General features: G+C 39.7%; 1 protein-coding gene across 1 annotated transcript in view; it reads left to right on the top strand.

Moving 5' to 3' along the window:
• Positions 1–2,258: 2,258 nt before the first annotated feature.
• LOC103257700 (poly(A)-specific ribonuclease PARN-like) overlaps positions 2,259–26,343 on the top strand; it is a gene marked incomplete at its 5' end in the record, with an annotated part of 131,413 nt that continues 107,328 nt past the window's right edge. Inside the window, 5 exons of the mRNA XM_021711056.1 lie at positions 2,259–2,383; positions 2,799–3,062; positions 16,739–16,794; positions 18,134–18,220; positions 22,181–22,255. Of these exons, the coding sequence (XP_021566731.1) occupies positions 2,259–2,383; positions 2,799–3,062; positions 16,739–16,794; positions 18,134–18,220; positions 22,181–22,255 (607 nt within the window). The remainder of the gene's footprint in view (positions 2,384–2,798; positions 3,063–16,738; positions 16,795–18,133; positions 18,221–22,180; positions 22,256–26,343) is intronic.

The following is a 26,343-nucleotide window of genomic DNA, read 5'->3' on the forward strand; positions in this document are numbered from 1 at the left end:
GTAGATTTGAATGGACACCAAACTACCCACTTATGAAAATAAGTTTGTTCTGCTCTCACCATACTTAATGTTTAAAAAGTAAATCTGGAGGGGAAATAAACTCCATTTATTTCTACATTATTCTTTTTTTTTTTTTTGAGTTGGAGTCTTACTCTGCCACCCAGACTGGAGTGCAGTGGCTGCTCCCGGCCACCACAGCCTCGACCTGCTGGGCTCTGGTGATCCTTCCGCCTCAGCCTTCCAAGTAGCCGGAATTACAGGTGCGCGCTACCACGCCCGGCTGATTTTTTGATTTATTGTAGAGATGAGGTCTCGCTGCCCAGGCAGGTCTCAAACCCGTGGGCTCAGGCAATCCACTCACCTCAGCCTCCCAAAGATACGGGATTACAGGCTGAGCCACTGAGCCCGGCTTCTACATTATTCTTAATTAGCATTTAGCATCATCAGTTATGCCATTTTGAGAAGCTTTAGCAAGTCAACTATTGGGAAATACTAAAACAGCTGGTGTTTGAGTAGTCTGCAAATACTAAATGTAATATATGATATTTACTAAGCCTAACTGGTCTAGAAGAATATTTCATGAGGATTTTCTTGGTGTCATTTTGTCTTTTTTGTGGCCTAGGCACTTTCCATATACCTCCTTGCTTTGTTGGGATCAGAACAAAAGTTGTAAGAGAACTGAGCTATGAAAATCAGGATCTGACCTCTGCTAATGATAGGCTGTGTGGAATGTACTCTTCATTTATGTTGGAGGCTCTCTGGTCAGGAAATGATTTACCTTCTTTTATAACCTTGGACAGTTCAATCAATACATGGAAAACCAGACTTAAAGTTAAGATCCTTTGATTAAATCCTTTTAGGCTGGAAAGAGCTAAAAATACTCTGCTTTTACTTTTTATTATACTGCAGAAAGCACAAAATCAGACTTTGCCTTATGTTTTGTTAGTGGTCTTCTGTTTCTGAAAGACACCTTGAACTCTCATATAGATAACCTTTTATGAGTGTTTTTTGGAAGGTTACTTTCCACTTATCTCAGTTCTTAGAATAAGGAAGAAAATGAGCAAGTCTCTTATTTTGGCTAGTCCCTGTAAGTAATGGGACTTAAAAGGAAGGTAGGTACCTACAGTTTTCCGTAGGGGATTGCTGCCATGTTCTGAATCTGAATAGGGTTTCAGTGGGAATCCACTAGGACTTCCTGGGATGACACCACTCTATGTTCTTTTCTGAGTTTCTGATAAGGAGACAAGCCATAGCACAAGGAGTGACATGCTCTTGGGCAAATTGTTTTCTTCTCTGTAAAATGGGGCTGAAACTCTTTGCCTTCCATGGAGGTTATTAGGATTACATGAAATATGAAAGGACTTTTTGATAGTTCTTAGAACTTAGTCGGTGCCCAGTATACGCTGTTTTCCTTTTTTTTTTGAGTTGGAGTCTCACTCTGTTACCCAGGCTGAAGTGCAGTGGCATGCTGACGGCTTCTGCAGCCTCTACCTGCTGGGCTCAGATGCTCCTTCTGCCTCAGCCTCCTAAGTAGCTGGAACTACAGGCACGCATCACCATGCCTGGCTACTTTTTTTTTTTTTTTTTTTAATTGGAGTTTCACTATGTCGCCCAGGCTGGAGTATAGTGGCATGCTCATGGCCACCGTAGCCTTGACCTGCTGGGCTCAGGCGATCCTCCCACCTCAGCCTTCCAAGTAGCTGGAACCACAGGTATGTGCCACCACGCCTGGCTAATTTTTTTTATTTATGGTAGAGACGAGGTCTTGCCATGTTGCCCAGGCTGGTCTAGAACCCTGGGCTCAGACAATCCTCTCGCCTCTGCCTCCCAAAGTGCTGGAATTACAGGCTTGAGCCACTGAGCCTGGCCATTTTCTTAAATCATAAGGTGGTAAGGACTGGGCAGATGTTGGTTAAAGGATGTAAAATTTCAGGTAGGAGGAATAAATTCAAGAGATCTACTAAACAACATGATGACTGTAGTTGTTAACAATGTATTGTATACTTGAAAATTACTTAAGAGAATAGATTGTAAGTGTTCTCACCACGGAAAATAAATATGCGAGGTAATGGATATGTTAATTAGCTTGAATTAGCTATTTTACAATGTATACATATTTCAAAATACCATGGTGAACACCAGAAGTATGTACCATTTTTATTTCTTAATTTAAAAAATAAGGATATATAAGAGAATCTCACTAGTTAGGAGATTCAATAAAAGTAGAGGTGGTAGTAGAATGTGTTTTATGTTTTTAGTGTAATGATGAAGAAAGTTTGGTATCATATGGACATAAAGTTGGATCCAGCGGCAGCCATTGTGAAGTGTCTACTTTTGCTCATACCTGCCCTTTAGTGTCAGCTTATGAAAAACCAGATGATGAGTATGTGAGATTGGTGCATAATGGAAGCAAGGTTGCTTTGATTTGGAACATTTAAAAATATTTTGTTTTTCAAGTGAATATGATGTAGCCATTTATGGAAAGTTGTGTAGGGATATATAACAGCCATTCGTACTGAGGGAGAGGAGCCCTGTGGTACCTGGAATAAAGCCCGCCTGTTGTTTTCTCCCTTTTCCTCTATGGAAAGCAGTCATGTGCTAATAACAAGTTGGCCTTTTCTTGTAATTTGCATGTGCTTGTTATTTAACATCAGAGAGGTTTTTAAACTGAAGGATTAAAGATTTCTTCCCAGTGTCAACTTGTTTTGGTGACCAAAAAAAAAGAAAAAAAAATTTCTTCCCAGCCTTCTCACTGGTGATGGACAGAGTAACTCTTTTCTTTATTTGCTATTCGTTAGTGCAGCTGCCATTCGTACCCAACAGCACAGCACACAAGGTCGCCAATGGGTTGTTAATGGACCCATGTGTCTAGCTTGCCTCTCTAGAGGGTGTTGCCTGGTCATCTTCAGGGACGCTTTGCTAAACCTTCTCCGGTCCTGCCTATCCCTCCCTCATACAGAGGAGCAGTACAAATCAAGTTCCATAGCAAAACCACCCCTGTGCTCCATGGGACTTCCAACACCCCAGCATAAATACAACTTACAACATAGGTTGTACTGTTGGTAAGAACACAGCTGTTAGTGTCACAACACTCCACAGGATTGGCTTGCATTTGAATTTAACATTTGAAAAGCCATTTGATTTCTCCAGTAGAATTGCCTCACTTCAGGATTTCGTGTGGTGTGGTATTGTACAACTGAATCCCAGCCTTCCTCCTTATTACCTGTGTGATCTTGGGCAAGTTATTTACTCTCTCTGTGCCTTAGCTTCATCATCTGTAAATTGAGAGTACTAGAACCTGTTTGATAGGGTTGTTGTGAGAATGAAACGAGAGAATGTATGTACAGAGCTCAGTGCCTGGCACATCATGGGCCTCCATCAACTTGTCACTGCTGTGATGGCATTTATTAGTTGAGATAGTTTCTCTGACTAGATGCAGGGAGCAGAAGGAGGGCAGTTTTGTTTTCATGGAAGATACTGTATAGTCATACCTTTTGCAATGTGTATACCCTTTAAGTAGGACTTTGTACTGAGTTATGAGCCTTGGCCAGAAAGGTATGGAGACTTAAAAAAAAACCAGTGTATGTCATGAAATGATATGCAGGGACTTCATATCTGAAGATTTGAGGGTGTTATCTTTGTTTTTCCTCTTTGAAGCATGTAGTTAGTTCTTAATGTTTGTGCTGGGTTGCATTTTCAGTTACTGGGAGACTGGAGTAGCAAAACAGCATCTACTGAATGACCCATTCGAACCTGTTTCTTTCCCTTTTTTAAACCACCTTATTGAGGTATAAATTCCTATACCATATAGTTCACCCATTTAAAATGAACAGTTTAATGTGTTTTGGTATATTATTTTTAAAAATTGTAAGATATGTATAACAAGTTTTGCCATTTAACCATTTCAGGTGTACAGTTTGGTGTTAACATTCACAGTATTGTGCAATCATTGCCACTATTTCCAGCACTTTTTGATTAATTACTTTTTAATTAATTACCCCCAAACAAATTCTGTAACCATCAAACAATAACTCTCCATTTTCCCCACCTCCTCAGTCCCTGGTAACCTCTCATCTGTCTCAATGAATTTGTCCTTTTGTAAGCTGTTTCTTTTTGAGTGACTCATTTGGCTTCAGTGAGATTTTGACTTATTAGAACTGTTTCTATTTTGGAATCATCTGGAGCAGTTTTGTTTTGTAATTGAATTGCTGTCTCGTGCTTGGATTGCTTCTTGGGCACATAGACTTTAAGGTATATAGATGTGTACTTGTGCGATTCTCTCAACTGCAGTGGCTCATAAGCAAGACAGCAGAGCATGAAGGAAAGAATGGAGGCCTCAGGATAGGTCAAATGTCCCTCTTTGGCGGGACATTTGCCCTTCTGAAGCTCAGTTTCTGCATCTGTGAAATGGAGGTAGTGAATCTCCACCTTGCAGGCAGCCACACTGATAAGATTGCAGTGTCGGGTATGCTATGTGGTAGGTGTGCAGAGAGTGTGGTTTGTTATTGTGATCTTACACCACAGTGAACTTCAGAAAAAGCATGTAAATCTAGTTTTCATTTTATGGTAGGGAAACAAAGTGAGCAGTGTGCACTAAGCTGAGAACCCTTTGGTGGCAGTTTCTCTGTGTTGACAGGATCAAAGAGACATGAATCCATGATTCCAGTCAAATCTTTTTAAATAGAGAATGACAACTTAGAAATCCTCTTAAGAAAATACTTCAGGCCGGGCATGGTGGCTCACGCCTGTAATCCCAGCACTTTGGGAGGCAGAGACAAGAGGATTGCTTGAGTCCAGGGGTTCGAGACCAGCCTGGGTTGCTAGGCGAGACCTCGTCTCTATAGTAAATCAAAAAATTAGCCCAGCATGGTGGTGCATGTTTATAGTTCCAGCTACTTGGAAAGCTGAGGCAGAAGGATCACTTGAGCCCAACAGGTCGAGGCTGCGACTGTGAGCATGCCACTGCACTCCAGCCTGGGCAACAGAGTGAGATTCCAACTCAAACAACAACAAAAACACTTTATAACTGTCTGTGTATCTTAATTTTAAAGATCTTGCTGCGAAGTTGAGTTGTGAACAAGAAGATATCTGCCTGTATGTTAGTTGTACTCCTGTGCATTGAGCCTTGTTATGCTGGAGAGGCTGTGCGATTTATGAAGCAGTAAAGTGGAGCAGGCAGCCTCCTCCATTTGTCTGCCTCTGCCATGCACATTGCCTTCCCCAGAAGCATCTGGTGATGTCGGAACTGAGATCAGGGTAGGCATGATGGAAGCAGATTGATAGTTGTGGTGATTGTGGGACCCTTCTTTTCTATTGCCTACCTTTCCCCAAGAACTTGGTAGTAATCGTTTAATTTTATATTAATGGTGCTTGAATAAAAGAGTAGCAAATCTTTTTGAATATGATGTTGTCTGCCCCCTAGCTTCTGCCAAAAATGGATCTTGAACCTGGGATAAGAAGCATAACTCATCATAAACTGGCTAGACGTGGACCGTGGTGCTGTTGTGGATATTACTCTTTAATCATAAAGAGTCTAGGAAACAAGGCTTTTTTTTTTTTTTGAGTTGGAGTCTCACTCTGTCACCCAGACTGGAGTGCAGTAACCGCTCCCGGCCACCGCAGCCTCGACCTGCTGGGCTCTGGTGATTCTTCTGCCTCAGCTTTCCAAGTAGCTGGAACTATAGGCGCACGCTACCACACCCAGCTAATTTTTGATTTATTGTAGAGCTGAGGTCTCACCAAGTTGCCCAGGCGGGTCTCGAACCCTCGGGCTCAGGCAGTTCACTCACATCAGCCTCCCAAAGCACGAGATTACAGGCTGAGCCACTGAGCCCGGCTGAAACAAGCCTTTTAATAAAAAATGGACTCCTTTTTTAACCTTTTCCAGACTATTCAGATTTTGGAATTAAGTACCATGGAAGAGTAAAATCATAGTACTACAAATGCTTAGAGCAGCCTCCCAGATTCCAGAAGACTTGAAGCCAGCTTTTCCCTAGTTCACAAAATATAAGTTTTCCTAATACACAAGATGAATTTTTTTCTCACATACTTTAACCAAAGCCCTTTATTTCTCCTCAGAGTCTTGTTCGTTTATTTCATTTTTGGTTTCCTAAGTTACTATGACAAAAATAATCTCCCAAAATTAGTTTGGCTTGCTTATGCTAAAAGTTCTTTAGTGAACTGATTTTCCTAAAGGAGGCCAGGTGCGGCTATAATCCTAGCACTTAGGTAGGCCAAGTTAGGAGAATCGCTTGAGGCCAGGAGTTTCAGACCAGCCTGGGCAACATAGTGAGACCTGTCTCTACAAACAAACAAACAAAAAGTTTGTCTAGGGCACATTAAATTATTCTTAAGCCTTTAGTCTGGTCTTCTTGAAGACTGGGGACTAGTGCTTCTTCATGGAAGGGAGTACTTGCCTCGTTGATACTGTTATATCTCATTTCTCCCTTGTCATCTTGACTGCTAAGAGGCTTATCAGGTGAGCCATTTCTGTGGCTTCATCAAAAAGTGCTTTTGAAAGAAACCTTAAAGGGCACCCACCTGGCAACCTCTACCTGGCATATCAGCCCTGCAGATACTCCAGGGACTGTCCACCTACTGAACTGTTATAGTCTTGTGTTTGCTCTGGTTACTTTAAAGTATGTTTCCCTCTGGCCTAACAACTTGTTTATCATTACAATACAAAACAATTTGTTGAGGTAAAAATAAATCAATCAATGCTTGGATGTATATATAAGCAACTTGCCTCCTATGAAGTAGAGTATTGTATTAGTATCCTATGGCTGCTCTAACAAATTACCATAATCCTGGTGGCTTCAGACACCTATTGTTTATGTGAATCAGTCTCTCATCATTCTGGAGGCAGAAGTTCCAAATGAAGCCAGCAGCAGAGCCAAGCTCCTCCAGAGGATCTGGGGAAGAATCTGTTCTTGCCTCCTTTAGCTTCTGGTGGCTGCTGGCTTTCCCTTGACATGTGGCCGCGTTACTCCAGTCTCTGCCCCTGTGGTCACATTGCCTCCTCCTCCTCTCTGTGTGTGTCCTGTCTCCCTCTGCCTCTCTCTCATAAGGATATTTGTGATGACATTGAGGGCCCACTTGCATAACCCAGGATAATCTCCTCATCTCAGGGTCCTTAAACATCTGCTAAGATGCCGTTTCCAGATAAGGCAACATTCACAGGCTCTGGGGAGTAGAACATGGACATGTCTGTTTGGAGGCCACCATTCAACCTACACAGGCGTGTTTGTGGTAAAATATCAGTATCCTCAGCTATACCTAGCTTGGCATTGACCCTGCCAGGAGCAGGCAGGCAGTTGTTATTTCTAAGACTATGTAGCATTTAATTTATATTGTTCAAGGGTTAGTAGTGTACTGTAAGAAATTTAGATTACCAAATAGCTTATCCATTGAACACCTTTCACTACATAGAGTATGTCACCGGCATTGACTATAATTTCTGAGGGCAACTCTCACAGGTAGGTGATAATGTCTGCCTTTTAATGCTGTGACATCTGTCTAGGATAACACAGGCCTGTCCTTGACTAAGATGAGATCCTTCCTCCACAGCACACAGTCTCTAAAGGGACAGTGCTGTATACAGTTGATTGCTTTTTTTTTTTTTTTTTAGTCAGAGTCTCACTATTACTCAGGCTGGAGTGCAGTGGCATGCTCACAGCCACCACAGCCTTGACCTGTGGGGCTCAGGCCATCCTTCTGATTCAGCCTTCCAAGTAGCTGGAACTTCAGGTGTGTATCACCACACCCAGCTAATTTTTCTTTTTTGATTTATTGTAGAGACAAGGTCTTGCCATGTTGTCCAGGCTGGTCTCAAACCCCTGGGCTCAGGCAGTCCTCACTTCTGCCTCCCAAAGTTCTGGGATTGCAGGAATGAGCCAGTGTGACTAACTAGTATATTTGTGTGTGTGTGTGTGTGTGTGTGTGTGTGTGTGTGTGTGTATTTTTTTTAAAGAGCTAATCTTAGTATCTTTGAAAGATTTCTTTCAGTGTTTGACTTGAATCTAAAAGATGTTGACTTAAACCATTGATTTATGTGGGACTAGTTAGCTCTGATACTTAACAATCTGTTGTTTGACAGGCCCTGCAGACATTGCTTTTGTATAATGCTTAGTTTAACATTTTTATTTGATGTAATTTGATATGGTTCATTTGATGGAGACTGTTCAGATGAGCTGCTGGTTTTCTTTTTTTTTCTTTCTTTTTTTGTCTTTGTTTCTAGTGTTGTATCCGTTTAGGAAAGGACACAAGTTGGCTTCAGGACAAATGTTGGGTAACGCTCTATTATTCAAAATAGCAAGCAGCTAGATTGAAAACTATATCCCCCCCACCTGAGTGAAATTAAAATAACTGATGCCACAGTCATTCCCTTCTAGCCAGTGGTTACCCTTATTTTACACAGGAGCTTTAGTGAGCAAAATAAATGAGCTTATTTTGTGAGAGATGTTGGCACACTTCCTACCGTGGATGATAAAATTAGTTTTTTATAGCACATAAATATGTATAATGATGAGCCCTTGCATACAAGGTTCTTATGAAGTGCTTTTTTACTGCTGTGCCATGAAGGAAATACCAAGACCATTTGCAAGTACAGTTGAGCTGGTAGTCGTTAAAGATTTCAATTTTCCATTAGAAGGCTTGGGATTTGGGGTGAGCTACAAATTAATTCACTGCTCAAATTGTGTTGAGATCACATTTTATTCAACATTTCTGTATCCCAGTCTTCAGTGGAATGAGAGTGACACAATTTTACTTGGAAATCTCTTTTTTTGAGATAAAGCGGAAGTGTAGTTTTGGTGGAAGCATAAAAGCAGATGGATGAATGCACATTTTTACTCAGAGTAGAATTCTGAGTTTTTAGGAGAAAGGATAAAGAATTTGGGGGCTTGAGATTTTTTTCTTTTGCTAGGAAGAAAGACTAGAATAAATACTGTTCTTCCTAATTAAGACATGTCATGATGTTAGAAGTCTTTCTAGATCACAGAGGCCTATGTGCAAATCTGATATTACGGAAAATAAGCCCTTGCATTCACACACCTCTGAGATCTCCCTCAACCTGAGATACAATGATTCATTGGTTTTCTGATGTTGATCACAATGTGCTGAGGCAGGTGTGACTGGCAAGCCAATGCCCAGGTAGCAGTTCGTTTTGCACTGCGCATGTGGGAAGGTTGTCCTTTTGATCTCTGACCACATGGCTGTCTTCACTGCCTGTTCCCATTGACTTGAAAATTCACTGTACCCAAAGCTCTTCGTCAGACAGCAATTCCATTTCTCTTATTTGGGTTCTGTGCCATTACACAAAGCTATAATTTAATCAACCTGCAATGTATTCTAGAAACAATGTTTCTGGAATTTTGTAACTTGAGCTCTTGCTTCAGTTATATGTACTAGGGCTTTCACTAATGATTTTAGGATGAAAATCCTTATCTCTCACCTCTCCTGCTAGGACCCTAGGCTCACCATTTAACACAGAAGCTTTGGAAATAGCTCAGGTTAAAAGCCAGATGGGAGAGGGGTACCCAGCAGAGTGAAAGTGGGGCCTGCTTGTGTAGGGCTAGTAGTGGGAAGCTTATTAGGGGCTGAGTTCTGTCTCTACCCCTGTGTTGGGCAAGAGCAAGCCACTGAACTTGGATAAAACCTGCTTTCTTATTCATTGTATAATGTACCTGTAATTTCCCTGTCTGTCTCCTAGGTATGAGAGGATCAAATGAGGCTAAACAGGCAATAATATTATTTTAGTCAGGAGCTTTGTACTTAACATTTTTTTCTGATTAAAACACACAAAAAACTCATAATTCTTCAATGAAAAGGAAAAAAAGCTGTATTTTAGTGAATTTCCTACTAGATTATGCTCTGTGTATATTTTATTTACTAATTAAGATCATTGTTACTCATTTACTGGTGATATTATACTAGTTATACAATTTTAGAACTTTAATAAAAATAGCCAGGTGAGGTGGTACATTGCCTGTAGTCCCAGCTACTCAGAAGGCTGAGGCTGAGGTGGGAGGATCATTTGAGGCCAGCAGTTTGAGTCTAGCCCAGGCAACATATAGAGATACTGTTTCAATTAAAAAAAATAAAATAAAATAAAAAATCTCTCTCTTTCTCTCTCTCTCTCAAGGAATTTCAAAAGACAATAAAACTCATGGTCAGCATCATATATTCCTTTAGTGATCTACCAGGTAGATCTGTCCTGGTTCCCTCTCAACTTTTTTTGTGGTTGGGCCTCTTATCAGAATGCACTGCACTGCTCCCTCTAGCACTGGGCAGGACCATTTGTTTGCTAAGTACTGCTGCTGCTTCTTTTATTTATTTATTTTATTTTATTTTTTAAAGATGTAGAGCACAGAAACAACAATACAGAAATGCATATGGAAACATAAAAGACCACAAACAGGCAAAACAATTTACAACAACTTGCTAACTGCTTCTTAAAGTACCCATCAGCCCACCTGTCTGATTCACTTTCTTCCTCTGCCATTAGTTATAGTACTCAAAAACCTATTGCTACAGGAGTAAAATTAAGTAGTTCCTTTCATTTCTGAATAAAATCAGTTATTTCATATATAGACTTGGTAATGCAGAATTTTAAAGAACTGTAATGATTATTTTAGTTCCCAGAGATTTGAGCCTCCATGCAAAGTATTCTTTTTAAAGAACTGTAATGATTATTTTAGTTCCCAGAGATTTGAGCCTCCATGCAAAGTATTCTTTTTTTTTTTTTGAGTTGGAGTCTCACTGTCGCCCAGGCTGGAGTGCAGAGGCGGCTCCTGGCCACTGCAGCCTCGACCTGCTGGGCTCCGGCGATCCTTCCGCCTCAGCCTTCCAAGTAGCCAGAATTACAGGCATGCGTTACCACGCCCGGCTGATTTTTTGATTTATTGTAGAGATGAAGTCTCGCTGCCCAGGCGGGTCTCGAACCCGCGGGCTCAGGCAATCCACTCACCTCAGCCTCCCAAAGGCGCGGGATTACAGGCTGAGCCACCAAGCCTGGCTCATGCAAAGTATTCCTGAACCACCTCTAGGATTGCTTGCATGCATTTTTTAATATCACATTTTGTTTTCTTGAGCATAGCTGGGTTAAGCTGAGTTAATACTGGTATTGTTTTGCAATATACTTATATTCTGTGGACAACTAGGGAATAAATGATTCAGATAAGCCATAGTACAAGGCAACATATTATGTCATCAAAGAATAACCTTTGATCTTAGTGTATTTGTACTTCTTAGAGCAACCTAATATGTTCAGAATCTGTCTGAAGCTTCTTGGTAGGGATGGAGAATTTAGATAAGGTTAGAGGTGTCTGGTTCTTTGTATTGTGTGCGTTATTCCTTCAAGTGTTTACTAGTCTGCAATGGGGCCTAAGCTTAATTTGTGGCCAGTTTACAGAAACAGGTTGGATTTTTGCTAATGAGTTGCCAAGAGAGTAGCTTGAGTAATCTTTTTAAAAAGTCTTCTTAAAAATGAAAACAGCAGCTGTCAGCAATAATTTCCCCCAATTTATCTCTTGCAGAGAACCTAGTTGCTTGCCCCAGCTGACTTCCTGGTTTCAGGGAGTGGTAGATGCCTTATGTTATTGCTTTCTGGATTTTGAGGCAGTTCTTGGTATTTGTTTTAGTAGTTTTAACAATTTACTATAAACAAATCATTAAAACAAATACTTTTTGAAGAAGTTGGCACATGTCACTATTATCCAGCTGGTTAATGAATCACCTTTAATGATAATCGACGCAACATTGATGTACTGTGTTCCTGTTGTTACTCAGTGACTCTCAGTCCAGAGGGTCTAAGTCAGTAGGTCTTGAACAGGACCTAGGAATTTGTGTTTCTAACAAGTTCCCAGGTTATGCTGAAGCAACTCGTGGGGAACTACTTTTTTTTTTTTTGAGTCGGAGTCTTACTCTGTCGCTTAGGCTAGAGTGCAGTGACATGCTCATGGCCATCGCAGCCTTGACCTGCTGGGCTCAAGCGGTCCTTCTGACTCAGCCTTCCAAGTAGCTGGAATTACAGTCATGCACCACCATGCCAGGCTAATTTTTTGATTTATTGTAGAGACAGAGTCTTGCCAAGTTGCCCAACCTGGTCTCGGATCCCTGGGCTTGGGCAATACTCTTGCTTCTGCCTCCCAAAGTGCCATAGATTACAGGTGTGAACCCTGGCACCTGGCATGGGGAACTACATTTTGTCAAGGTCTCAAGTCTGTGCTCCTGAGAAGTTCTAGATCTGAAAGGAAATTCAGGAACTAGCGAGCCTTCTTTGGCACTCTAGGGACACAAAGTCATACTCCTTCGTCACAGATAAGATTGGAGGGTGGCTTTTTGTGAGTGCCATACAACAGATGGAAAGTTTCTTTGGAGGTAAGGCATTGGGTAGCCTGTTAAGAGACTGAGCTGAAGTTACCCAGTGTGTTGAGCATAAGACCCTGGCAAATGCTCTACTTTACTCTTGACTCTCTTCAAACTTATTTGAAAGTCAGGATAACCAGTATTGCCAGTAGTTTACTCTCAGAACGTTTAAAAAAATGACAAATTCCACAAAGTATGAAGTTTGTTTTGTGGCATCTAGAACTTGAGTTACACAGTTTCTCAGGATAGAATTCTGGTGTAAACTTGGCCATTGCATCAAGTGGGAATTTTATTTTATTTTATTTTGAGACAGGGTCTTTCTCTGTGGCCCAGGCTGGGGTGCAGTGGTGCAATCATAGCTCACTGCAACCTTGAACTTCTGGGCTCAGACAATCCTCCTGCATAGCTAGGACTATGGGCACATGCCACCATACCTGGCTCATTTTAAGTTTTTTTGTAGAGATGAGATTTTGTATGTTTCTTAGGCTGATTTTGAACTCTTGGCCTCTAGCAATCTTCCCACCTTGGCCTCCCAAGGCACTGGGATTGCAGGCATGAGCCATTGTGCCTGACCCTAAATGGGAATTTTAATTTTAGTCTTTTGATAGAGTTCATGTTAGTCCTTTGGAGAATAAATGAGAAAATAATGTTTCATCAGAAAGCTTTCAGAAATGTGGCAGGACTCCTGTACACAGTTTGAAGGTCTTTACCATATTACAGCCATCTCAAATCTTCACTAAAATAGAAATGTTTCATGCAAATGCTAGTCTGAGTGTCTTTTTGATATTTGCAGATGAAAGTTCTTCTGGGAGAGATTGTTCTTCAATACAATTCACAGTGATGGAACATTCTTTCATGTATTTATCAGCATTTCTGCTTGCCTAGTGCATTTCCTCATATGTGAAGATGTAAACTGTCAAATTAGATGAGCCATATGTGAAGTATTTTATCAAGTCATTCCAGGGAGTCAGTGCAGGCCCTTTGACAGCCAGTTTGGATGAGGCATGCATGCAATAGAATGTTTTAATTTTATTTCAAAAGGGCAGAGATGTTACCAGAGCAATGGCTTCGAAACAGCATGGCATAAGGAGGGTGGGAGGCCTTTGGGAAAGTTTACTTGGGTTCAGTTCTGCAGATGCTAAGCTACAGTTTTAGAGTTGGTTTCACAGTTGCATGGCTCTCTTCAGAGCTGCTGTCTGCCAAGTCACACACAGTGTTGGTTTTCGTGTTCTTCCAGGGTTTGGGGCTATTTGGTTCTCTCTAAGCCCCAGACATGAAGGTGGAGGTATAGGGGAAGACTGAGAAGTATTATTAAGGACTCATTTGAAAGGGGTTTCTATTTAAGGTACTACTGAGTAAGCAAACAAGCTAGTGTAGGCTTTACTAAATTGAAAAAAATCTTTTGGATATTTTAGCTGAGAATGTATTTTTACTTAGTTTAATCAGAAAATATTTAGAATTCAGATGAAATATTAGAGAACAAATAGCATATATTGCTTAATAAAAGATATTAAAAAATTTTTTTAAACCATCTGCATGGTATAAGAAATTGGAGAAGCCTTCTTTTTCTTTTCTTTTTTAATTTTTTTGAGTCAGCATCTCAGTTTGTCACCCAGGCTGGAGTGCTGTCGCATGATCAGGGGTATACCATAGCCTCGACCTTCTGGGCTCAGGCGATCCTTCTGCCTCAGCCTCTGGAGTAGCTGGGACTATTGGTGCATGACACCATACCTGGCTAAATGTATTGATTTTTTTTTTTTTTTTTTTGTAGAGACCAGTTCTCTCTGTGTTGTCCAAACTGGTCTTGAACTCTTGGCTTCATGTGATCCTCCCACCGTGGCCTCCCACAGTGCTGGGATTAGTCATGAGCCACCATGCCAGCTTCTTTTTCTTTTTAAATGTAATCCTTTTTTGTATTTGTAGGACAATAGGTTTTCTAAATTTGTTATTGACTTCCCATGACTTTAAAAACAAAATATAATTTAAAAGAGAAATAAGGTAATTGCAGATTCAAACTTGTGGTTTTACTTTATATTCCTTTCCTTCACAACCAGGTGAGATAGTGCACAGAGTACACAAGAGTAATTCTAATGGCATTTTCAGCTGGCTTTTTCTAAGAAAGTCTCTAGTTAGTTCCCCTGGACTTCTCAGTCTGGTAGCCTTTAAAGTTAAAAAAAAAAAAACTGGTAAAAGGAATTTTGAAAAGCAAAGCTCAGAGTTTCCCAAAGCCATTGTTTTTGGGGGGATGAATGGGGAGTTATTTTTATTCTTGGTTTAATGACTATTTTTATAAATATTTTATAAAAATATAATCATAATGTACTATTTTTATTCTTGGTTTAATGACTGTTTTATCTTTTATTTTTATTCTTGGTTTAGTGACTTTTAAAAAATATTTTATAAAAATGTAATCATAATGTACAATTTTGTGCCTTGTTAACGCCTAGAGTTGTATCATAAGTTATTCATGTTTTGAAGTTTTCATAGTTATTTTGACTGTTAAATATTATGTTGACATTTTGAACTGTAATTTACTGACCTCTACATATTTTTGAATCTTGAGGTTGATTTTGGTTATTGGTATATTTGAAAGTATAGCAGTGAGCATCTAGTTGGTACAACTTTTGTTCTTCTCTTGAAATTAGGGTAAAATTTAAAAATTATTTTTATGGTGCTTGATATGTTTCATTAACTTCTAAATTTTTAATTTGGATTTTAGAATTGGTGGACTGTCTCTAAATTTACTAAATGGAGACTGAAAGTTATGTGAAGCATGGCAATATTGAGCTTCCTAACCCAAGAGTAACTTACCAGGTTCTGGTAGGCAGTAATAATGATAGCTGAGCTGATTGAGAAACTATACTGCTAGGTGCTTTTTGTATCTTACTGTTGTCTAGCATTGCGGGTAGTATTGGTTAAATTGGGTAAAACAGCTTACAAAACTCGAATAGTACACTTGAGCCTAAATTAGTGAACTAAAACCAAATTTGTTTTTTAGCCATAGCATTTGGTTTATTTATTTATTGTTTGTTTGTTTGTTTGTTTGAATTGGAGTCTCACTCTGTCACCCAGACTGGAGTGCAGTGGCCGCTCCTGGCCATCGCAGCCTCGACCTGCTGGGCTCTGGCGATCCTTCCGCCTCAGCCGTCCGAGTAGCCGGAATTATAGGCATGCGCTACCACGCCCAGCTGATTTTTTGATTTATTGTAGAGATGAGGTCTTGCCAAGTTGCCCAGGTGGGTCTTGAACCCGCGGGCTCAGGCAGTCCACTCACCTTGGCCTCCCAAAGCGCTGGGATTACAGGCTGAACCACTGAGCCCGGTCACATTTGGTTTATTAAATTGCAGGCCCGACTACAAGTTCTCAAATCACAGAGTACTATGATTTTGTTTTTTCGTTAATAGAACAGTGTTGTTCATGCTGATGGTTCCATTTGTAAACTAGCTGATGCCCTGCTTTGCTTTTGAATGCCTGGTAATAATGTGCCTTAATTGCGGGTCAGTGAAGCCAAACTAATTGCTCTTTGGGAACTTGGATTGCCTTTTTAATTTGCTCTATAATGTAGTCTGTACCAGAAATTGCACAATGTATCGTTATTTAAGTAAGACTCATTAAAATCATCTTATAAACAACAGAATGCCTGATATTTTGTCCATAATCTTACAAATAAAAGAAAATTGAATGGGATTACAGAAAGTTTTAATTTACAAGCACTCTTTTTTAAGTGCTTTTGTATCTATTTTGGAAGAGATACATAAAATGACTGCTGTGGTTTATATTAGTGTGATAGTTTTCTTTACCAAGGATTGTTTTGCTTTGTGCTTTTAGTATGTTCTAAATAATGATAATAATACGGGCTTTTGAGACAGTCACTTATTTCAGACTGCAGTTTACCCAGAGATTAGCATTCATTCAGTGATTGTTACATTTAATTTTTTTAAAAAAGAAACTTAGCTGTCATTCACAGTTTACAAACACCAATTGAAGGGCTTCCCTTATAAGTTGTTCATACAATTGTTAAGATGTTTAATATTTTCTTTCAGTTTCCTTGGGCTAGCTAACAAGGCCACACTGCACGGACTTTCTTTTGACTCTTTGATTACTAATTTTTATTCATTTAGTTAATATTTATAGCAGCTACTGAGTGCTAGGAACTCTTATAGGTGTTGGGTATACCAGTTGGTTTTTTTCCATATATGATAAATATTTGGCCTAACAGCAAAACCTCTGAAATAAATTTCAGAGCTTTAGAACTGATTTTAGAAATAGAGTAATATAATCAAGGAGCTTCTACCTAAAAAGTTGAATAAATGCCTCTGTAGGCTTTTAAAAATACATTAGTTTATTACTTGTTTTCCTTTTCTTTTTGTAGGTTATTTCTTATGAGGGTCATGGATATTCCCTACCTAAACTTGGAAGGACCAGACTGTAAGTAAATTTTATTTTATTGCATCTGCACATTTAAATGTGTGATCTAGAAAGGATAACAAAGTATTACTAAAGAAAGAGTTTTTTTCACTTAAAAATGAGCAGTGATTTTGTGGTTGACACACGACTAGTATGCGTAAGTTAAGGGGATCCTTGGGCATTCATTAGTCATTTTTTATGTTTTTCAGTTTATGCATGAATTGAATTTTTGAAAAATATATTTTTGTTTTATTTTCACTTAGAACTCTGATTTCATCATATCCTATAAATATTGATAATAGATTTTAAGATATATGCAAAGCTGTTAGTAGGTTGGTAGAATTTCTATTTTCTGATTACTTGAATATGCATATATTTAAATTTAGTAGGTCAATTTTTTTGTTGTTGTTTTCATTTAAAAACCTTAGAATGCCAATCTATCTGAAAGGCAGTTACTTCTTTTCTTCTACTTTTCTATTCCCACTGCCGTTTTTCTACCCTTAGCTTATTTTGCCTTAATGCATGTCAGTGGCATGTAGAAATGGATGAACTATAGGTGATGATAATAATTGTTGCAATGATAGTTTGAGGACATACTGTTGTGTTGCCTTCCATATTAGACTGATATTTTATTCTGTCAATTTTATAAGAATTCTGTATGCTAAATATTGCCATTCCCAATTTATAGCCAAAAGTGGTAGAGTGGTTGGGTCTCTTGCTTAGAGTTGCACAGTTTGATGGTGGGTTTGGGATTAGAACACAAGATTGTAACTCAGAATTGCCTCTACTTAAAAACAATTAGTCAATTTAATTTGGACAGTGCTTTTTTCTTTTTAGCTCAATAAATATGTAGAAAGATAAAAAGGAGAAAGTTAACTGGTTAGTGAATCTTCTTAAACAGAGCAGCCTTTTTTTCTTTTAAATAATATGCACAGAGACTTCATGAGAAGAGATGTTTCTCCATAGAGTTCAAATGGTTGTGAGTTCTATAAGGTATCAAAAACTCAAGTCTGTATTACGATGAGTCTTACCAATCCTAAGAGTACTTTTAGGAGTTTTGTTTGGTAATCAAGAGGAATTTATAACCGTTCCCCAAGTTAGCTTATACTTAGTTTCATCAAAGAATTGCTGGTGTACATGATTACTTTTCTTTTAGACTGGAAAAGCAGTTTATCTAGAAAGTAAATTAGAGAGAGAGGAGATAGAGAGATTCACCTCCCCAAGGTTGGGAAGGTGGCCAAAGCTAAGAAACATGGCGGTGATAGCGCAGAGAGCCATGTGGACACACCAGAGTTTAGCAAAGCAATGGCCCATGATTACTTTTCAACTATCAACATTTCATCAGAAATTTATCTTTCAGTGCAACCTAAACGTGATCATGTTCTCCATGTGACATTCCCCAAAGAATGGAAAACAAGCGACCTTTACCAGCTTTTCAGTGCCTTTGGTAAGTCACAATTACAGATATACTATTTTAGGGTTTTGCTCTTCTTTTGGTATATGGTCAGAGATAGATAGACAGCTTCCACTTGGATATAAAAGGACGTTAATATTAAACGTTATAATTTCCAGCTGGGCTCGGTGGCTCAGCCTGTAATCCCAGCCCTTTGGGAGGCCAAGGTGAATGGATTGCCTGAGCTTGTGGGTTCAAGACCAGCCCAGGCAACTTGGCGAGACCTCGTCTCTACAATAAATAAAAAATTAGCTGGATGTGGTAGCATGCACCTGTAGTTCCGACTACTTGGAAAGCTGAAGCAGAAGGATTGCCAGAGCCCAGCAGGTCGACGCAGGAGTGGTCGTGAGTGTGCCACTGCACTCCAGCTGGGCAACAGAGTGAGACTCCAACTCAAAAAAAAAAAAAAAAATTATAACTTCCCCCGGGGAATTTTTTTGGGTTTAGGATACTGCTTTCCTTGTGTTAATATGATCAGTGGAACTTTTAATAGAACCTCACAATAGAGTGCTATTAATTCATGGAAAGCAAGATGTCGTTACTATGACTGTCCTTACTATACAGCCCAGAGAAAATAAGCCTAGGCTGAAATTAAGTCACTTTTAAGGTTAAATTCAGAGAGAACGTTTATTTTATATAGACATGTGGTCTCTGCTTGAGACTGAATAATCAAAGGGTGACAAGCAGATGCTTGAGCAAATCAAGATTTGTGATTTGTATGAACAGTTCTCTTTATCAGGACATGTGGTTAGGTTAAATTGATGCTGTCTTCTTATTAGGGTTTATAAAGACCATTTTGATTGTAAGCCTGCAGCAATGCCTCTTTATTTTAACAAATGAAGTGTTTAAGCTATTCTCTTTGGAAATTCTTGGATAAAATGAAGGCAACAAAAACCTAAATGTCCAATAGTAAGAATGTTTAAGTAAATATTTTGGTATTCCCTCAAGGAACTAGTATATAGCCATTTAAAAATATTTGAAGAGTTCATTAAAAGATGATAAGGTGTTTATAATTTAACATAGTAAAAATCAGATTTAAAAAAAAGTAGGATTCCTGTATAAGTAAGACTGTTTTTAAAAGATTACGGCCGGGCAGGATGGCTTATACCTGTTATCCCAGCACTTTGGGAGGCAGAGGTGAGAGGAGTGCCTGAGTTCATAGGTTCGAGACCAGCCTGGGCAACATGGTAAGACCTCTTCTCTACAAGAAATAAAAAAAAGTTAACTGGGCATGGTGGCTCGCGCCTGTGGTTCCAGCTACTTGGAAGGCTGAGGCAGAAGGATTGCTTGAGTCCAGTAGGTCCAGGCTACGTTGGTTGTGAGTGTGCCATTGCACTCCAGTCTGGGCAACAGAATGAGGCTCCAACTCAAAAAAACAAAACAAGAAATTAGGCTGAAAGGAAATATCATGTTATTATCACTGAATGTTTTAGATATAATTCTTTTTTTCCTTTTTGTTTCTTTGGATTTTCTAAAATAAGCATATTTTACTTTTTATAAGTAAAAAACTTTACTCACTTAATTTTTAGAAAAGTATGTGAAAGCAGGTACATGTCTACAAAGTTATCCTAACCCTGAAATTCTAGCCTTGCTATTTAATTTAAATGCAGATTCAGAAATGCATTTGAATTTCAAGGCTAATTTCTTTTGAAAGCTTTTGTTGTTTCTCATCTTAAGTTTTTATCCTTTATATAGTCAAACTTTTGTCGACTAAATTAAGTAAAAAAAAATTGAGTAAAAAAATTTGACCATGTAACCTTGGTCAAGTTCTTTCTGTCTTTCTTGGAGGTAATAATAATAACTATTTCATTGGTATGTCACAAGGATTAAGTGAACTAATCCATGGAAGGCATTTAGAAGTGTGTGGCATATAACTATCCAGTAGATGTTATCTATCTTTATTCATCAAACAGGGATGGACACACACATACCCCCATGGAGAGGTAACCAAATAATAGTAACTGATTTTTTAACTGAGCAAGTCAGCATGCGTGGCTGGAAGTGAGAGTGTTTTTTTTCTCCTTTGCTAGTGAAGCAAAGCAATTTTCAAAAATTTGTAGCTTTTTAGTGGAAATGACATGTTTTCATTGCTAAACATGTTTGTGGTGATGTTTGTCTGTTTTGTAAAATCAGAACTGTGTTTTTTCATGAAGAGTGGTAGCAGAATAATTAGGTCTGTGCTTTTCCCTTCAGCTTTCTCTAGCTTCTTATCCCCGGCCCTGCTCCTCCTTTCTACTCCTCAGCAGGCTCCTCCGTTCTGTTCTGTTTACACTTAGGCGTTCTTGAGTATTTTTCCTTGTATGTGAATGTCACATGTTTCACTCTATTGCTTTTTGCTCCTCTCTTTTTCTTTATTCATCTGTCTGTGTTTTTTCTCTCTGGCTCCTTCTTTTCCTTGTCCTTCAGAATATTTTGCTGCCTATTCTCTTTCCCTGGCCTTAATATTGACATTACATTTTTCTTATTACTTGTTACATTTGCAGTCTCATTTCCATACTTCCTTTTTTCTTTTTGTTTTGGAGATGAATGTCTTATTGTGTGTGTAGTCTGGTCTCAAACTCCTGGGCTCAGGAGGAGTAATCCCAAAGGGCTGGGATTGCAGGTGTGAACCACCACTTGGTCCCATTTTTATTTTTATTTATTTATTTGAGTCAGAGTCTCTCTCTGTCACCAAGATTGGAGTACAGTGGCACGCTCGTGGCCATTGCAGCCTGGACCTGCTGGACTCAGGGGATCCTTCCATTGCAGTCTTCCAAGTAGCTGGAACTACAGGCATGCGCCACTATGCTTGACTAATTTTTAAAAATTTATTTAGTATTAGAGACGAGGTCTTGTCATGCTGCCCAGGCCTATCTCAAAACGTGGGCTCAGGCAGTCCTCTTCTCCATCTCCCAAAGTGCTGGGATTGCAGGTGTGAGCCACTGCTCCTGGCTCTAACCCCATTTTTAATGTTCAGAGTTTTGTTTCTAAAATAAATAGTTGTGGTTTTGAACCTGTGTGGTATCTGATTTTTGTTCATGTTCTTATAGGGGAAAAAGTATTCAACCCTGGTATGAGATTGGATTGAATGATGATGTGCCTCAGCATTTAATCTGAAAGAATCTTTCTGTTATATTAAAATGAATTTTTGGTAGTTTATTCTTCCTCCTGTTTGTCTCTTCTCTCAAGTTTTAACCTAAACAACTGCTAGGTAGATTTAAGTCTTAAGTAGGCTAATTCTGTAGTGCTGAGATTTTTTTTTTTTTTTGAGACAGGATCTCACTCTGTTGTCCAGGCTTGGAGTGCAGTGGTGGTACAATCATAGCTCACTGTAACCTCAAACTTGTGGGCTCAAGCAATCTTCCAACTTCAGCTTTCCAAGCAGCTAGGATTGTCAGCATGTGTCACCACGCTGAGCAATTTCACTTTTATTTTTAGCAGAGACAGGATCTCGCTATGTTGTTCAGGCTGGTCTTGAACTACTGGCCTCAAGCAATCTTCCTGCTTCAGCCTCACAAAGCACTGAGATTACAGGCATGAGACACTGTCCTTGGCCAGTGCTGAACTTTTGATTAAGTTTTAGACCAGCACCTCATCTCTTTAAATTATAGCCTATACAGAAATATGCCAGGTATATGAATTAAATCTATTTACCCTCCAAATGGTCACTGTTAATTTTGATTTTTTTTTTCCCTGAGTTGGAGTCTCACTCTGTTGCCCAGGTTGGAGTGCAGTCGACCTGCTGGGCTCCGGTGATCCTTCCTCCTCAGCCTCTCAAGTAGCCGAACAACAGGTGCACGCTACTACGCTCGGCTAATTTTTGACTTATTGTAGAGTCAAGGTCTCGCCAAGTTGCCCGGCCTAGTCTGGAACCTGCAGGCTCAGGCAGTCCACTCACCTTGGCCTCCCAGAGTGCTGGGATTACAGTCTGAGCCACCGAGCTTGGCCAACTTTGTTTTTAATTTGTTATTGCAGGTAACATTCAGATATCCTGGATTGATGACACATCAGCATTTGTTTCTCTCAGCCAGCCTGAACAAGTACAAATTGGTAAGTGTTTTGGACATCTGTTTTGTGTATTTAATAATGTATGTACCTGCCTGCCCTCCAACCCCCACCTCAGTTTAAAAGCTTGTGGGTTCAGTTAGCTTACACACAAGCACTGCTGCCTGACTTGTTTTTGAGTTTGTCTCTAAAGTGAAGAAAATAATGTAGATGAGAAAATAAGGCAAGCCTTTTGATACATTAGACAAAGTAGTATATACATATATATATATAGTCATAGTATATATTTGTACTTAACTTATTTCTGTTCCTTTTCCATTGCAAGTTTTCTAAAATGATATGCACGTTTACTTTGAGAATTGGAAGTACCTATAGTAAGTTTTAGAGGAATGGGGACACCAAAAAGTGATACTTACATTGACCTCTTCATCTCTGTACTTTCCCCATTTATTTATAAATATTTGTGATTTATCCACTCCATCAAACTTGTATGAAATGATTGTTTTACAAAAAGGATAAACTACAGTGATTTTTTTTTTTTTTTTTGGCTTTTAAAGCAGGGTTCTGTTTGAGACCAGCCTGTGCAACATAGTGGGACCCCATTTCTACAAAAAAATTAAAAAATTAGCCAAATGTGGTGGTGTGCCTCTGTAGTCACAGCTACTTGGGAGGCTGAGGTGGAAAGATCTCCTGAGCCCAGGCAATCAAGGCTACAATGAGCTGTGATCATGCCACTTTACTCTAGCCTGGACAACACAGTGCGACCCCAACTCAAAAATATAGGGTTCTAGAAAGAGGGAACATCACATCTCTTGTTGGACCCTAAATAATGTTAATATTAACCGTCACTAAAAGTGATGGACCTAGCCGGGCACACTTGCTCACACCTGTAATTCCAGCACTTTGGGAGGTGGAAACAAGAGAATTGCCTGAATCCAGGGGTTTGAGACCAGCCTAGGCAACCTGATAAGACTTCATGCCTACAATAAATTTTAAAAATTAGTGTGGTGGTGCATAGCTGTAGTTCCAGCTCCTTGGGAGGCTGAGGCAGAAGGATCGCCTGAGCCCAGCAGGTCAAGGCAGTGGTAGTCGTGAGCGTTCCGTTGCACTCCAGCCTGGGCAACAGAGTGAGATTCTGACTCAAAAAGTAAAAAAAGTGATAGACCTCTTTTTTTTCTTAAGGTGAAAAGTTTTCTTTCTTTCTTTTTCTTTCTTTCGTTTGTTCTTTCGTTCATTCATCAGGGTCTCACTCTGTCACCCATGCTGGAGTGTAGTGGCATGGTCATGGCTCACTGCAGCCTCAACCCTCCTGGGTTGAGGCTATCTTTTTACTTTAGCTACCCAAGTTTTGGGGACTACAGGTGTGTGCCATCACACACCTAATTTTTAGTTTTTTTGTAGAGATGAAGTCTTGCTATGTTGCCAGGCTGGTCTCGAACTCTTGGCCTTAAGCAGTCCTCTCATCTCAGCTTCTCAAAGTGCTGAGATTACAGATGTGAACTACTGTGCCCAGCCTTAATTTTCTTAAGATGAAAAGGTTTTGAAGAAAATATTGAAGAAAATATATATTATTCAGCTGGGCATAATGGCTCATGCCTGTAATCCCAGTACTTTGGGAGGTGGAGGCGAGAGGATTGCTTGAGCCCAGGGGTTCGAGACCAGCCTGGGCAATGTGACGAGACCTCATCTCTACAATAAATAAAAAAAATTAGCTGGGCCTGGTGGCATGTGCCTGTGGTTCCAGCTACTTGGTAAACTGAAGCAGAAGGATTGCCTGAGCTCAGCAGGTTGAGACTGCGGTGACTGTGAGCGTGCCACTGTACTCCAGCCTGGGTGACAGAGTGAGACTCTGACTCAGAAAAAAAAAAGATACATATTCAAATAGATATCAAGCACCCTAGTGCAATGTAAAAGATGTGAAGATTTTAAGTGATATATCTAACTTTTTAAATTTAACAATGTACCACACACTAAAATTATTTAATTCTGATAATGTGACTATTGAGTACACACCTACAAATTCCAGTTCGAATAATTTGGTATTTTTGTTTAATTATCTGACCATATTGCTACACCACTCATAGTTATGTGACCTTGAGCACATTTTTATTTTTTTATTTTTTGAGTAGGATTCTCACTCTGTCACCCAGACTGGAGCACAGTGGCATACTCAAAGCCACCACAGTCTCGACCTATTGGGCTCAGTGATCCTTTCACCTCAGCATTCCAAGTAGCTTGAACTACAGGTGCCTGCCACCATACCCTGCTAATTTTTTTGATTTATTGTAGAGACAAAGTCTCGCCAAGTTGCCCAGGCTTGTCTCAAATCCCTGGGCTCAGGCAGTCCTCTTGTCTCTGCCTCCCAAAGTGCTGGGATTATAGGCGTGAACCACCCAGCCTGGCTGGGCACACTATTTAACCTTGATAAGCTTCTGCTGATGTCTGTAAACTGAGGATAATACTATAGACTTGTTAGGATTATTTTGAAGATTACATGAAATTATATATATGTAAACTTAGGCACAGTTTTGAGCTTTTATTACAGCTCTTTAATAGTAAGTGGATTCCAATGTGAAATGCACTTCAGGAACATGCAATACCAGGGGTAGTAGTGGATGCAGGGTGTGAGCAGTGTTGCTTGTTAATTATTATAATGTTTACTTAGATATTTTTCTGTGATCCTTTCCTGCTTTCCTTAGAAAGATGGTTTAGAGAGAATCCAAAGGAATGGAATTGTGAGAAAGCTAAAATGAATTCAGGTGGAGGCAGGGACCTTGAGGGTCAGCCTGTGGTGCGACTTTAGTGTGGGTGAGAGAAGACTGAGCAAACTCCCTGCCCGAAGACTAGTTTTGCCTCCTCTGCTCAGTGTTCACTCTTTAGCTCTATTGCTGGTCATACTCAGGTGACTCTGAAGTCACACAGTGGGGTACAAGGAATTGCACAGACTGACCCGGGATGACTTTGACCCCACCAGTTGTCAGCCATGTGTCTTTGGGCAAGTATCTAAGTCCTCTAAGCCACAGGTTCTGTGTTTGTGAAAGGGAGATAATAGTTACTTTGCAGAATTGTTGTGAGGATGAAATGAGATCATGGGTATCAAGTCTCTGGTGAAGAGCCTGGCCCTTCACAATCAGGGCTTGGCCTATGGTAAGCTGTTGTTAAAATATCTGCTTGAGTTCTCTTGTGTGAACAGTAAAAATGTGTAAAAGTACTTTGAGAACATTTACTGTAATACTATAAGAAAGGGATTGGCAGTAGCAGAATACTGCCGGGTGGGAGTAGGGGCACAGCATCAATAAGGCTACCTGATCTCAAACCAGGCAAAGTGGGGACCAGAGGGTGGCCCAAACTTTACTTGTGCAGTGTCCACTTGTGTACCTAATCTTAAATTGTACCCTATGTCTTTAAAATAAAATATAAAAAAACCCTCCCCCCCAAAAAAGTGCTTTGAAATTGGAAAACACGAATTAGTCACATTTATTTGAAAATACAAACATAATTCCTTGTTGATGTCCATAGGATGTAAAATTTCTTTTAATTTTCCTGTTATACTACCGTAGTTGAGTGAAATAACAATTCCTCTCTTATTACTGGATGAGTCTTCAAACAGTAGCTTTTATGCTAAATATTTGATTCAATTATGACAAACCAGGGAGCTGCATTTCAGACTCACATGTAGCCACAGAAGCACTCCCTTGTGTTTGGTTGTTGGTCATTGTGTTGCCTCCCTGAGGACAATACTGAGTCCTTCTTATTCACCACTGAGTCATCCTCTCTCATGCTGGCATATACTGTGGCATGAAGAAATACATGTGTGTTTGAATGAGGAATAGGCTAAGATGAAATTGTGAGTTTTTACTTTTTTCTTCCTGGATAAAGATGTAGATAACTTTTGTCCACAAAATAGTTTCTATTTTACACGAAAGACAACTCTTTAAAAAAAAATTATATATTTTAAATATGTGGGGTACAATTCAGGGTTAGGTATACAAATGTTCATCATGCAGGTTCCTTGTTGATGAGGTCCCGTCGTCCCCCCCCCCCGCCATCCCCCCTACCCCAGCAGTTTTCCATTACTGCCATTCCTGTCCTCGCCCTCCCCTGGCAGTTTCCCACTACTGCCAATCTGAAAG

This window comes from Carlito syrichta, unplaced genomic scaffold (genome assembly GCF_000164805.1).
Source record: "Carlito syrichta isolate Samal-C Ts95f unplaced genomic scaffold, Tarsius_syrichta-2.0.1 Scaffold301845, whole genome shotgun sequence".
Taxonomy (NCBI): Eukaryota; Metazoa; Chordata; class Mammalia; order Primates; family Tarsiidae; genus Carlito; species Carlito syrichta.